Here is a 14,825-nt window from a genome sequence, read left to right as displayed (position 1 = left end):
GTAAAGAGTTTCTTTGAAGTGGGTGGGGGGAGGTTAGAGAAATAGTAGTGATATTGTTACATGGCTTATCTTCTTTCATTCATCGCTTGAAATAGAATACACAGGATAAAGTAAACCTTTCAACTTACACAAACACAATTGATCTGACAATAAAAAATAATATGATATGAATTAATATTCATTATGTCACATTTTGTCAACGTCATGTTGTAAATTAACACAATATTTTTTTATGGCATTAACATTTTTGCTTACAAGTAACAAATAATTGTCATAAATGATTAAGTAGATACATTGTACGCATCAGCAATAATTAAATACGCATTGTCAGATATCTATCCCACAGTGGTAAGTATGAAGATAATAAAATTATACCTAAATATCTCACAGTCAGTCACAGGTATATTGAAGACCTCCACTTTCCACTTTATAATAACTTAATAAATAAAGTTTTGTTTTTAATTATTAAAATAACCTTCCATACCAATGCGTGATTGCTGAAACAAACTGTTCGCCTTTTCTGAGTAGCAAAATACTTTATTTCTACATTAGATTGTTAACTAAAAGTATACTTCTTATCCTGTGTAGATAGTCTAAATCAACATGTTCATCTTTCATTCATTTCATTGGGCACATATATTAGTATTGTCAAGTCATAACCCACCTCCACCCTGTTCCTCCTGCTGCGCCTCAGCCTGAAGGTGTTGCGTGATTGGGCCTTGCAGCGCTGCAAGCGGGGGGGCTCTCCTTCCCCTCCCTCTCCCGTATCTTCCCCCTCCAGGTCAAGGCACATATCACTGCGCAGGTGCTTGCCTAGATCTAACCTTTCGGCATCCGTCAAAGCGGGGGATAGGGGGGTGCGGGATGTCTCACCTGGAAGTTTATTACAGATTTTAAAAACTAACAATTTTAAGTTGTGAAACTCAAATCTCATCTTTTCAGAAAGTCATGTCCATAAATAGGTAATAGAAGTGAAAATTTTAAAATTTAGGTAAAATTTCATTAGGTAAAATTTTCTTTTTCCACTATTGTACAGTAATTTTGAATTTTAAATAATTACAACACCCATAAAAAAGTGCAATAAAAACGCCTGGGGATTATGCAAGAGTGGTTTGGTTGAAATACTCATTTATTTCATGCTGTCGCTTAAAGGATAGAAAACAAAATATTAATAGTAAAATTATAGTGTATATACTGACCAGACTGGTACTTGAATTCCACGGAGGAAACAAATCTCAGCTTGGGGTGCGAGGAGGCGGGGGTGATGTGCGAGAGAGAGGGGGCACTCCCAGGCTGGTGGGGCTGCGAAGCGCTGTGAGGCAGGCCCAAGCGCCCCCCTGGGGAAACAACAATACTCATTAGGATGGGGTACAAAGAAACCATATGTTTACATATTTGTAGATTATGTGGGAGGTTAAACTTAAAATAAAAACAATGCTAAAGGAAGTGACTTGTCGTCAGTTTATGGTTTCATCTGGAATCTTGTTTATGCTTTCATGTAAGTACCCACTCAACTGAAACTTTCACAATAATATTTTGGTCTAATAATAAAGCATTATTGATCTAATAATAATTAATTATCATACATTTTATTTACAAACGGACATTATAAGCAAATTAATTCTTTAAATTATAATCTATATATGCAAGTAATTATTTATGATATTTGTGTTACTTTGTACCAATGTTTTTAATAGTGGGTTTACTTATCTAGGTATGTATTAATATTTCTTATGATTTTGTTTTAACACAATGTTTGCGGGGGGTTTTTTAATCAATCTACGCCGTAAAGCGGGCAATTTTTATCATGTTCGCGCGCAAAATTCCGTTTCATGTAAAATAGCTATAACTTCTGAACTATTGATCAAATTTAAATAAAATTTTCAGTATTTTACCTTATTCGAAATTTTTTATTATGATCTGGTCACAAATTTTTATATTTTTGAAGAAACAATTACGATATATAAGTTTAAATTAAAAAAAATTGAAAAAACTGCACTTTTGTCGTATTGTCTATTTAGTCATTTTATGCACATTCAACATAGTATATATATTTTTTTAAATACACACCACTAAACACTAATATTGTTTGAAAGTATGAAATCGTTGGAAACAATTCCCTTCATGTAAAAAGGTACATCATAGAATTTACACATGTACCGGGTTTCGCTAAGTATTTTGTGTACCGCGCACACACGACATCGCTTTCGCAGATTCTTATTTTTACCAGGGCCTTCAATCTTTTCCAATATATGTTTTCGCATATCCATCGATAGTCTTCCTGGAGGATCAGATTTTGAAGATTTTTTTCGGATACCAGATGTTGATGGTGTTGGTTCCGGGTCTTGACTATTATCCGATGAAATCTGATCAGCCACCCAGTGCTCTGCGATTTCCTTAAAAAATTGTTTATATTTTATTTTCCTTTCTTTTACGGAGTTGTACACAACAAATGAGTTGAATAATGCACAATTTATTATATACATCGCTAGCCTTTTTGTCCATTTGGTGGTTTTTCGTAAAATAGAATAATACGAAAGATATTGGTCTGCTAGGTCAATACCTTTCATATATTTATTGTAATCGATTATCATTACCGTAGTCCATTTTATAGGGTATTTTTTATGAAAAAATATCCCTTTATTATGTAACAAATAAATTTTCGAGCACAGCACACAAATACTTTGTACGAAACGTCTTAAACGAAACAATATCGCTTTAACACTGAAGAAATATAAAGATTTTAAAAAAAACGAAACATTTATCTTACTGTTATTTTATTTCAAGTGCATGTTTTATGACCACAGTCGGCCGGCCACCCGACCCAATTCCACGAATTGCCAGGTACCTAGTACACGTGTCACGAGAGCTGACGCATAATTTTTACTTCACAGAGTAACCAACATCATACGTTACTCGTAATATATTGTTACTCTAAGTGTACCTACAACGCATTTTGGCGTCTCCCGCGCTTTACCAATAGTGTACAAATACGAAAAACGCTTTTAAGCGTCTCCCGCTCTCTACCAACAGTACGCAAAAGACGCTTTTAAGCGTCTCCCGCAAACAATGTGTTAATAGTTGGTTTACTTATCTAGGTATGTATTAATATTTCTTATGATGTTGTTTTAATAGTTGGTTTACTTATCTAGGTACGTGTTAATATTTATTATGATGTTGTTTTAATAGTTGGTTTACTGATCTAGGTATGTATTAATATTTCTTATGATTTTGTTTTAATAGTTAGTTTACTTCTAGGTATGAATTAATGTTTCTTATGATGTTGTTTTAATAGTGGGTTTACTTATCTAGGTAAGTATTAATATTTCTTATGATGTTATGTTCTGAGGATTTTGATTGATTAGTAGAAGTAATGAAGAAGCTGATGGAACAGGAAAAGAAAAGTAGGAAAGAATCCATCCATTGAAAGGTAATTTGAATGGGGTACAGGTTGACTGCAAATTAAAGAAGGGGTACGAAGCTATCAATTCAACTAACAGTATAAATAGCTTCATGAGAAGAAGTATTCTAAAGTTTCAAAAAATTGAGATACAAAATAGAATAATGTTGTATTTTACTTGAGAACTCATTTGTGATGGTAACTAATATAGGGGAAAACATATTACATAATATTTTACAAATAGAAATTGTCAAATAATGCATTCAGGATTATTCTACAAAATAAACAAACAGGGGAACATTTATAAATCACCGTAAAGTTTTCACTTACGTGATTCTATTAAAAGCAACATCCTTTGGAACAAAGAAAAACCAAAGGCAATATCATTACAATTCAAATGGAAATGTATAACTTTTAAAGTCTTAAATATAAAGTTTGTAATAAATAAAAGCACTTAGGTACAGATACATATTTTAATAAAAATAGTGCCATCTTCAATGCACCATTACAATGAGACACCATTGCGGCAGAAAGAAAATTTTGGAGGAACAGGAGAAGTGGAGAGTAATGTTGGAATATTCAGATTAAAATTTTAGTAGACAAAGAGTAAGTACAATAATTTATTAAAAAAATAGTCCTCAAAATATTTAATGTTTAGTTTTGAATTCAGCGACAATTTTTGATTTTTTTTGATCTAAAGCAATGGTTCCCAATTAGTTTTTCTTGAGTACCTCTTCGAGAAAGAGCCCAAACTACCAAAATGATAAATGAAAAATTAATTCGAACATTTATTAACTCTAAAATAATCCTTAATAATGGCACAAAAATTCTAATAATAATGAAAATCACATATTGTTATTTAAATTGAATGGGATAAATGTGCATGTTTCTCTTTGCACAGCTCTGAAAAATTAGTTTACCCCTTCAAGCAACCATACATACCCCTGGGGTTCAGTGTACCACTAATAGGGAACCGCTGGTCTAAAGCATTCATCGTTGTTTTGGATGATCAGCTTTCTTCTGCATATACTATTCCCAAACATGTTATGCAAAAATCAACCTAATAATGATACTCAATTATCAACATCTTTGTATCATGCAATAAATAACTAGATAAATATACATATTGACAATACATAATATTGTACTCCTATAAAAAAGCTAAATAACATGTTGTTTCATAAGTTAATAAATAAATAAGAGATCTGTGGAAAGGAAATTTACCCGGGAAGAAGTGCTGTGAGTTGAAGATGGTACCGGAGTCCTGGTTGGAGGCCAAAGAGCTGCCGTTCATCCCTTCTGTGGGACCATCGCTCACAGAGATGTTCACCTGGTTTGTGGTAGAAGTGCTGGATACCGATTCTGAAGGTGAGAAACAACGTTACTTAAAATGCAGATTAATATATGTAAAAGCAGAGGAGCTAATATGGTAAATATTTCTCAAAATATTTACCATATTATTTCTCAAAATATTAATATGGAAACATTAACTGCTTACTGCAGTTTAAAGCCAATGAATCCACCTTGATTCAGACCTGCTTTAACCGTTTATGGCATGTTTTTAAGTTCTATAAATTGGGCACATTATCATCGCTCAAAACTTGCCATAATATGCCAAAAATAGCATTAGTGGATAACATTAATTGATGTAATAAATTATACACGGTGTCTGGAAACTCGCAGTATAAGCTGGTGAATCTACATCGCATAGAGAATCCACAAAAGTGTAATTTTTTTTTTTTTAACTTTGTTGCCGGGTCTATGCATCGACGCATTTTGAAATAAAATATTAAACATCCTACAAGTATATTAACCCCCTAGCGACTGATTTTTTTCAAATTGACCTAAAAAATTCCAACTTCGGACTCGATTTACTCGAAAAATAAAAGTCATATCAAAAAAGTTATCCCCGAAAATAGACTCCAAATGTGATGTAGATTCACCAATTTCCTGCTATTACTATGAATTTCCGGACACCTTGTATAATATAAAGAGTACAGTCAAACTGGAACCTACTAAATTTGCTTTTCATAGGTATTATGGTGTTACTGTCTACATATATTCATGATGTAACTTAGATGGCTATTTTTATTCTCATTCTCTTGATAAAAATATTTTTGTACGCTTCAACACTTTTATCATATTTTTTTTTACAAATTAATGATTTCTGCTTTCTAATTGAACTACCTTAGCAGCTACAGAACTATAAAAAAATCTGAGTAAAAAGATTCTTGTTTGTGTAGTGGTGCACTGTATCGTAAGACTAGAGCTGGGTAAGAGGGGACTGCAAGGGGTTATTCTAAACTAGTTTGAACCACTATCGGTGTGCAATACCAAATATAATAAAACATGTACTCTTTAAAATAATTTGCCACTACACCTATCTGTACAGGTGGCCAAAAGAGGAAAAAATGAATGAATAGGTTTTTTTTTTGCTTATTACAAGCTCTTGAAATAACAATGTTATTTGAAATAACAAAGTATTCAATAATATTTGTATGTTACTTACCTCTTTGTGGTGGGAGAGTCTGTGCCCTTGTGGCCTTGGGGTGGTGCCCCCGGAGTGAGGCCAGGGAAGCCCTTGACACCTCGGGGCCCTTCTTGCCTGCTGCTGCAGCCCCCAGGGCGTTTTCCTCAGCTTCTGGAATAGCAATAATAAGGATTGGTACTTTTATTAAATAAATATTTAAAGGTTCTTTCGTAAATCATGTTTAAAATTGTAATCAGGTATAATTCCAAATTGTGCTCGAACATTGTGATCGAACATTGTGCTCGAACATGTAATACGAAAAACACTAATAGACACTGGCTCCAATATTTGTTTCAAGAGCAGTCAAGTTGTCGGATATGCGGATGACATCAACATTGTCGGAAGATCAATTTCAGCCATTAAGGAGGTCTTCGACCCTTTAGAAACAGGGGCGCGGGAAGTAGGACTGCGAGTTAATGTTGACAAAACAAAAATGATGGTACAGAGCAGGAACCCCTCACACAGAAGAAGAAACAGTGCACTATTTAAAGACAACTACTCATATGAAGTGGTCGATCAATTCACCTACCTGGGCTCCAGCCTGACAGAGAACAATGAGGATCCAGCAGAAATCAGAAGGAGAATCACAGCAGCCAACAAAACATACTTCTCTTTGCTGCCAGTGTTTAAGTCACGTAGTGTCCACAGAAAAACCAAAATAACCATATATAAGACCATTGTAAGAACTGTATTGGCATATGGATGTGAGGCGCTGACACTGACGCTAAAGATGGCTGAAATGCTGGATACTTTTGAAAGAAAGGTGCTGAGGAGAATATGTGGACCCGTGAAAGAGGGCGAACAGTGGCGTATCCGGCACAATATAGAATTGTACGATATATATAAGGCCCCTAGCATCTCTGCACACATGAGACTCCTCAGGCTGAGATGGGCTGGGCATGTACAGAGAATGCCGGATACACGCGTCCCAAAAAGAATTCTGACTGGTCACCCAGGTGGAAAGAGAAAAGTGGGAAGACCCAGACTGAGGTGGGAAGATGAGGTAAGAGGGGATGCAGCACAGCTTCTCCAGGTGACAAACTGGAAGTCAGCCGCTGAGGACAGGAGGAGTTGGAGGCGACTGTTGCAGGAGGCCAAAGCTCGATATGGGCTGTAGCGCCATCGAAGAAGATAATTCCAAAAGAATTGGAAGCGACGTCTTTGAAAATGGCGTCTTTGACATCACAACTTTGATACATATTTGTGAAGTAAACAGAATAAGAATACACATTAACAAACCATGGATTGCTACATTTCTCAAGAATGCGGATTAATTTATTGTGTCGTAATAATTATTTAAGTTGTTGCCTTAGAAAATCGAGTGAGGATTTTTGTGCCACCTTGTAGTTCCTGTTTTCTCTATGGTACACACAGTAGGATTACCAGAAGTGCTGAACATTCTTCTATTGTATATCGATTATATCGAAAATCTATGACTTTATATCACTAACCTGTTCGGCTTTCATCTAGCTCTTCCCTCAGGGTCCGTACTTCCCTGGCTAATTCAGCCAGAAGAGCACCCCGCCCCCCAGCCCCCGCAGCACTGCCGCCCCCCGCAACTCCCCTCACACGCTCGCGGATCACAAACTGCATGTGACGTTCGTGGTCACCAATGGGAGGCTGGGATAGCTGAAATAACATCATATTTTATTAAAACGATAATCAAATGAAAATCTAACACATTTTACTAAATTGATGAAGTCACTCTTTTAATGTGCCGAGAATGTAAAATCAGAAGATCTTTATTTCAATTTCAAACTGAGATTTGAGTTCTTATTTCAGGGATCATTTATTTTTTTTATATGTGCATACTTACAAGAATAAAATTATAATAAAACATAAATCAAGCTAATTGCCTATTTCTGTGGTAAAATTTCGGTGGTAAATATTTTTATTTGACACTGAAGTGGTTGGATTTCGTGCGAAGTGTTAAAATGTTTAGAAAGGCGGGCTCGCGAAGCGGTAATAATACATAGAATTAACATCTGATGGAGTGACAGTGATATTAAATGATACTACATATGAATGAGGTATTATGTGGTAAGCTGAGACAGATTTGTTTGGCGCCCTCTTGGGAGAAATGGCGTAACTGTTAGTTAATAGTACCTTATGTATGATGAAAGGCAGCAGCAGGATGTAGAGCGGGGAGCGGTGCGTGACCACGAACTCCAGGAAGTTCCAGAGCACCGGTGCAGCCTCATTCCTCTTACCCAACTCCCGCATGGCGCGTGCCACGCGACCCCACTCCGCTACCAGTTCGCTTTCAAAGCAGACCAGCATTATCTTCAGGGCTGCAATACAAATCAACAAACTGATTTATACATACAAATTTTTATTGTTATTTATTATTATTGGTTGGTACTGTAAATTTACTCAACTATGATCCTACTCCACAAACATAGATATACCATTCGTGCCAAAACTATTGTTCAAACACCCCCGCACATTAAAATACCGATATTTGAAACATGAGTGACATCTAATGAATGGTTTACCCACTGACATTTTAATAATTATTATTGCCTTTATTCCGTGGGGAGATTAGCGCAATCCCATATAACCCATAAATAAACAAATATGTACAGTGAAACCATTCATAGGGAGTTTGTTACTTTTTATGTTGTTATGTGAATCTTACTTGTTATGTGAAACACTCTTTAAGCGAAACAATTTGAAATGCTATAAGTAACGCGTTCCATGCCAGAAAACTACTATTTTATTTTTTTAAACTTTTATTCAAATACAATTATGTACATACTTATAAATTTTTAAATAGCGTAATAATCTGGAATGCGATTTAGATTTGCAAAAAACAATGAAATAATCGAATTAACTAATTTATTATTTATGAATTTATGACAAATAATTCATTATTTTTTACTAGAAAGCTGTCTTTTTTTAGAGACATTTGTTTTTGCGGAATTGAATAAATTTGTAGAACGCATAGCCACCTCCTTATTAGGGTGATGCTTCTCAATGCACGATGCAACAGATTCCCATGCTTTCAGCACTTCTCTTGTTGCACCAGAAGATAGTTGCTCTGCTACTTCCTCCTCATCCATTAACAAACTCTCCTCTTCTTCTTGATGTGAAACACAATGCAACTCCATAAGCTCTTCGGTGGTCAGCTCTTGACTGTGCTCTTTCACAAGTTCATCAATATCATTGTTCTCCAGTCCCATGGTATTGGTCAAAGACACAATCTCATTGACTGTAGACTCCACGGGTACTGATTCAAACCCCTCGAAATCACATTCGACAATGATCTTTGGCCAAAACTTCTTCCAAGCAGAAGTGAGGGTCCTCTTGGTAACCTCTTCCTACGCCTTGTCAATCATCTTGAGGCAAGTAACAATGTGAAAGTGATCTTTCCAAAACTCTTTGAGAGTGAGACTTGTCCTTTCAGTCACCTCAAAACAACGCTCGAAGAGTGTTTTAGTGGAGAGTTTCTAAAATTTATAAATAACCTGCTGGTTCATAGGCTGGAGTAACGGAGTGTTGTTGCATCTATCTTCTTAATTTTATCCTTGTTCTTGAGGATAGTGCAAATCGTTGATGTAGACCGATTGAATGTGCTCGCTAGATCAGACACGCTCATACCTTGTTCTCACTTTTCAATGATTTAACGTTTTATTTCTACAGTTACTTTTATTCTCTTATGGCTGTCTTCTTTTGGTCTTTTCGTCAGTGTCATTTTTGCAAGGGTTATTAAACTTGCCTGAACACATTTGTGATCAAATGCGACACTAATGTGTTAGCGGAACGAGTGCTAACCAGAGACTGACGCACTGGCGCGGAAGTCCGGCTCATAAGTGAGAGGCATGATGATGTGACTTGCCCTTTCTGTGTCACTCGTTATGCGAAATGTCGCTCGTTAAGGGACAATTTTTTTCATCATCTGTTTTGCTTGTTTTAGCTGGTGCTCGTTATGAGAAGTTCCACTATACAAGTAAGAACATATATGTAATAATAAAAATTATAAAAAATAAAAATATAAACAAAAAAATTAATAGCTTCACATGACACTGTGAAGCTATTAAGCAGAGAAAATACACAACACAAATAAATAAAAAGTATAAATTAAAAAAAAAAAATCATTGAGCAATTCTATACATTATTCGTTCATCAGATTGAAGATTTTTTGGCCAATATCTTTCTTCAATATTCTTCCCCATCCTAAAGGATTAACTTCTCCACGATAAGGAAATTTGTAGATAAGTTGGTCCTTTACCTCATGCCTGCCACCCTTGCTCTTAGTAGAGTTGCAAATCCATGAAAGTCGACCTTACGTGAATACGGAGGAAGAAGAACTTCATGCTGTGTGCATTGCTTTTTCAAAGTCAATACTAAATGAGAGAGCATAGATTTGAAGATATAATAGTTTGGGAATACCAATATTTTTCCACCATATTTGTTCACTTGTCAACGGTCAGTGTGGGTAATGCCTATAAATTAACATTTCAAAGGTTGTTTCTATCTTCTTAAGTTTCAAAGCCGTGCAGAAGATTAGATAAACATAATTTATTAAATTTTATCATAGGTTGCAGATACAGAACTGTGTGTTTCAGCTTATTAAAAGTACTCCTAGCTATCTCAATGCGAAATATTACTTCTTTGGATTGGTCTAATTTCGGTCTTCATTTTCATAGTCAATTGTGTAAAAAATATATATTTCAAAAGCCTTTGTTGGATATCAATTTAATTTCAATGTTATCAAATGATTATCTAGTCGTTACCTAGAAAAGCCACTCTGTATAATGACACAGGAATGCGTACAGCTCTCTTGGCATCCCGTCCTGCGGCTGAAAATGTCAATGAGGGGGCCCTGATGTCCCCACCCGGGGGACCGGGGCCCAGGGCCGCTCCCGGGGACATGGCCTGCAGAACCGCCGTCAGGGCAAACGATATGTCTGACTGACGCATGCGGGGGATATCTGGGAACAGAAAAACAGTTCTAAGGAAACTTTTTGTCCGATGCATGTGGGATTAATGCTGCTAGTTGCAAAGTGATAGTTTGTAGCGAATGATTACATATTTACATTACGAATTTCAGAGATAGTGATTTCAAACCTTTTCGTCCGCTTCCAACTCTCAGACATAGTGGCATGAACAAGTTCATCAGAATATTCTCCGCTTTCTCTTGAGTGGGGAACGATGAGCTTCCTCCGCAGATTTGTTCCAGAGAATATGTTTCCTGGAAACATATCATAATTCTGGTTAAAAAATGTTAAAAATGCAATGTCTTTATATTGTTATTTGTTCTGACAACAGTCTGGTAAACAGTTAAGTAAATAACCGAGGTAAGATTAGCACCATTAGACAAATACTACCACTTGGATTAGAACATTAAATAGTTACCCCAGTGTTGAGTATCTGCAGTGCGATGAGGCGGACCACGGTGCTGCAGAAGTGGGGTGGGGGCGGTTGCGCCATGAGAGCAGCTGTGGCAGAGGAGCACCCCTCTAGGCAGCCACTGTCCGAGACTATTAGAGACTGGAATCACACCGATAAATCAATATAATATGGTTCTTTCACTGAGAGCTCCATTTTAACCTGGTTTCTGTTATATGCATCGTTTAAGTCTAATACGCACATTCGTTCTTACTCATCGGATTTATTCGATCGAGGCTCTAGGTGATGTCCACACACACGGTTTTACTCAATAAGATTGACTCGATATTTAGTGTATGCCGAACAGTTTGAGCTCTGCTCGATGACACGAAGCCAGTGAGTACGAAAGAAGTTAGGAGTTACAGCCGGCTCGAACCAATCCATCGAGCCATGAGTTTTGCCATCCACATGGGGATACTTACCCGATATCGAGTAAAACCGTTGAGAAGGAATGAATATGAGTACTAGGCTTTATGTAACAGAGGATGAGGTTGCAACCAATCTATTAGCTAGTATTATTGTGGAAAAATATACTAACCTGACAGGTGTTTAGTAGAGTTTTGACATGTTGCCAGTGAACGATGTATGAGCACTTAACCATTGTCTCGTATATTCCCTTCAGTAGGCCAGATGCTGCATCCCAGTCGGTATTCCTCTGAAAATGTTAACATATTCCAATGCATTAAAACAGTAATGTTGATTTCTGGAGTTCAGATTATTTAAATGGTTGGTATTTTAGAAAAGCACAGCAAAATTATTCGCCTATTTCGTGAACATACACGTAAACATCCCAAACACAAAATGACCAAGTTTCAACTACTTGCTCTGGATGGATACTCACCCAGAGAGCTGGTAGAGCTATTAATAGAAGAGACAATGCCTCAGGAGAAACATTCATAGCTGCAGAATGAAGAGGATGAAGAAACCCCAAATAATTTTCTATGGTGCCAAAGTCTCACCTTGAGGGGAAGAAGGGAAGAAGGGAACAAGGGAAGAAGGGAAGAAGGAGAGGAAGTCTGAGAAAGCAAAAGTATGAGAAGTGGGTAGGAATCTGGGAGTCAGTTTGTCAATCCATCGACATCGTTGGGTCGAGAGAGTCCTGCTGTAGAGGTGTAACTTTCAATTGATTTAAAAAATAAATAAATAATGTATTAGCCTACCCTGATGCTGGGTTTCTTGGATATCTTCAGGAAGAGCTTGTCCAGGCGGCGCAGTATGGTAGTGAGGGCAGGGCGCATTGCGTCGTTGGACCACTCGGTGGAGGACAGGATGAAGGACATGTAGCGCTGCAGCCCGCGGCAGGCCATAGATTCAGGGTCGTAAGGAGACACCTTCAGCAGGGAATGCGCTATGTCTGCTAGTCTCTGTGGAAATACACTTTGATTTATCGAAAGCGTAGCCGACTACCGAATAAATATAAATAACTAAATAAGTAAATATGGCAGTAAAACAAGTAAGCTGGAATACACGCTAGTGGTGATGGACTCGGCACCAAATTAAATATGTTGGACTTATGTGGACGCATGGAACTTAGCCGAGATTCATGCAAGATATGGAGTTACTTGAGGCAATAAATAGATTTAATCTAGAAACCAGACGTTCTGCAAACCTTGCAATAAGTAGTAAAATAACTCTAGCGTAACTCTATCTATAGCCCATTCCTCTTAGAATGCTATGGCTTAGGTATACGTGCCTGAAACTTCAGCCGTAATAGTCGCAGCAACTTGTTCAAGATACCACACAGTAGTACAAATGTTCTAGTACAACATAGCATGACAAGAAGATTGGTGCTATTTATTTATTTAAGCACACACAGTACAATACGATACAAGTGATAAGATTAAATTATACATGGTTAAAGTACATATTGTAATATCTTAGTGATTGTCTAGGATTAGAACGGCTATTGATCAAAAAACAATTAATATATTTATTTGCACTTTAAATAAGCTTATAGTTTTTTTGTATACCTATCTCCTCAAATGTTAAGAATGTTAGAATAAGAAATCTTGTAGGAGCCTACCCCGAAAATACAATACATAAGAAAATAATAAAAAATAAAACTTACGAGAAATTAAAATTAAAACTCGTATTATTGTTGCATTTCACTGTCACTTACAAAATAAAACTTGTTAGCCGCAAGGTCGTTGCATTTCACTGTCATTTACAAAATTCTTTTTTTGTTTTGATGCATAAAAGTGTAACGGCGTTCAGTGAATAAAATTTGTTAATATACTAATTTGTTAATGTCTACTGGGGTATCAAGGTATCCTATCTCCAATACACTGGTAGAGTTATCCTCAAAAGTAAGCAATTGGTAGGTACTACAGCCTAATATTTTTATTATTTTTTGGTTCTACCGCTGAGAGCTCCATTTTAACCATTCTTTCAATTACTTACGTTAATTATGAGAAAGACGGAGTGATTACATTGGAACTATCAGTGGAATGCCTTCATGGCACTCCTGTGTTGATGATAAAGAATAATGACTATTCACATAAAGTCAAGTGCAAAGAGAGAAAGAACACTTGCTAAGTAGGCCAGAACGAAAAGATATTAAGTTAGTAGTGACATTGGTTTCCATTAAAATCTACATAGAAGGCACTTTTAGCGTACATTATCTATTCTTCATCCATCATCTTCATATTTTCAGACAGCCTTGTAGTGTCCACAATCAAGTCAGATGTATCTGCTGTGTAATGTATATGAATGTGTGAAATGATGTCTGTAAAATGTGAACTCACAACATGAGATCTTGTGTCCAAGAGTTCCACAGGTTTGGAGTCTTGCGGGTACTTCTTGGCTATCTCCGGTAGACGGAGGTTACACCGATTAATGAACTCCCCCACTAGAGAGAGCAGAACATCTCGGGGGCGCCTATATTCCGCTCGAACCACCTAGAAATAATAATATAACAAATTACAATTCATATTATTAAGTTTTGTAATAAGCTTTATATTCCGATGATAGTTGTCTTTATTTGTATATTATGACACCTCGTTATGAGGCAAGATAAAAAAGGTGCCGTAGGAAGGGATTTGTTGATGTGGGTTATTTGTTATTATCCATTGCCAAACGACCTCTCATGCATTAGTACAGTGGAACATAGGATAGGTTAGTTTAACCACTTAATACTCAGGTTTTTTAACAAAAATGAAACTAAAAACATCAGGTTATTTTATTTTTTATAAAGAGTTAACATAATTTAAAATTGACCAGTTCAAAAAAAAAACAAAACAGAAGCAATAAAAAGTGTAAAAAAACTTAACAAGATTCAAAAAAATAAAACAAAACCAATAAAAATAATAAAAACAGTAAAAAAAATGTGGCGAGTGCAGTTCGTTTGTTTATCTTGTATAACGCAAACAAGTCAAAAGACGCGAGCAGTGTTCGCGTTGTCGTGGTACGATACACGTGCCGTCCGCAAACACCGCTCGTTCAAAAGCATTAAGTGGTTAAAAGAAGATTTTCAGCAATGATTTGTTTGGTTATTTGAGATTAGGG

General features: G+C 36.3%; 1 protein-coding gene across 1 annotated transcript in view; it reads right to left on the bottom strand.

Annotated features, from left to right (window-relative positions):
* unc80 (unc80, NALCN channel complex subunit) overlaps nt 1-14,825 on the bottom strand; it is a 67,712-nt gene that overhangs the window by 8,952 nt on the left and 43,935 nt on the right. The window contains exons 50-61 of the mRNA XM_089639452.1: nt 14,066-14,218; nt 12,482-12,685; nt 11,860-11,976; nt 11,289-11,423; nt 11,001-11,124; nt 10,667-10,864; nt 8,037-8,221; nt 7,382-7,559; nt 5,910-6,041; nt 4,625-4,762; nt 1,200-1,337; nt 665-873 (exon numbers count right to left, since the gene is read on the bottom strand). Coding sequence (XP_089495578.1) covers nt 665-873; nt 1,200-1,337; nt 4,625-4,762; nt 5,910-6,041; nt 7,382-7,559; nt 8,037-8,221; nt 10,667-10,864; nt 11,001-11,124; nt 11,289-11,423; nt 11,860-11,976; nt 12,482-12,685; nt 14,066-14,218 — 1,911 coding nt within the window. The remainder of the gene's footprint in view (nt 1-664; nt 874-1,199; nt 1,338-4,624; nt 4,763-5,909; nt 6,042-7,381; nt 7,560-8,036; nt 8,222-10,666; nt 10,865-11,000; nt 11,125-11,288; nt 11,424-11,859; nt 11,977-12,481; nt 12,686-14,065; nt 14,219-14,825) is intronic.

Source organism: Hesperophylax consimilis, chromosome 14, assembly GCF_061612785.1.
Source record: "Hesperophylax consimilis isolate HC1 chromosome 14, BYU_Hcon_1.0, whole genome shotgun sequence".
Classification (NCBI taxonomy): Eukaryota; Metazoa; Arthropoda; class Insecta; order Trichoptera; family Limnephilidae; genus Hesperophylax; species Hesperophylax consimilis.
Note: the sequence above shows the minus strand (reverse complement) of the source record. Positions and strands in the feature narration are given on the sequence as shown.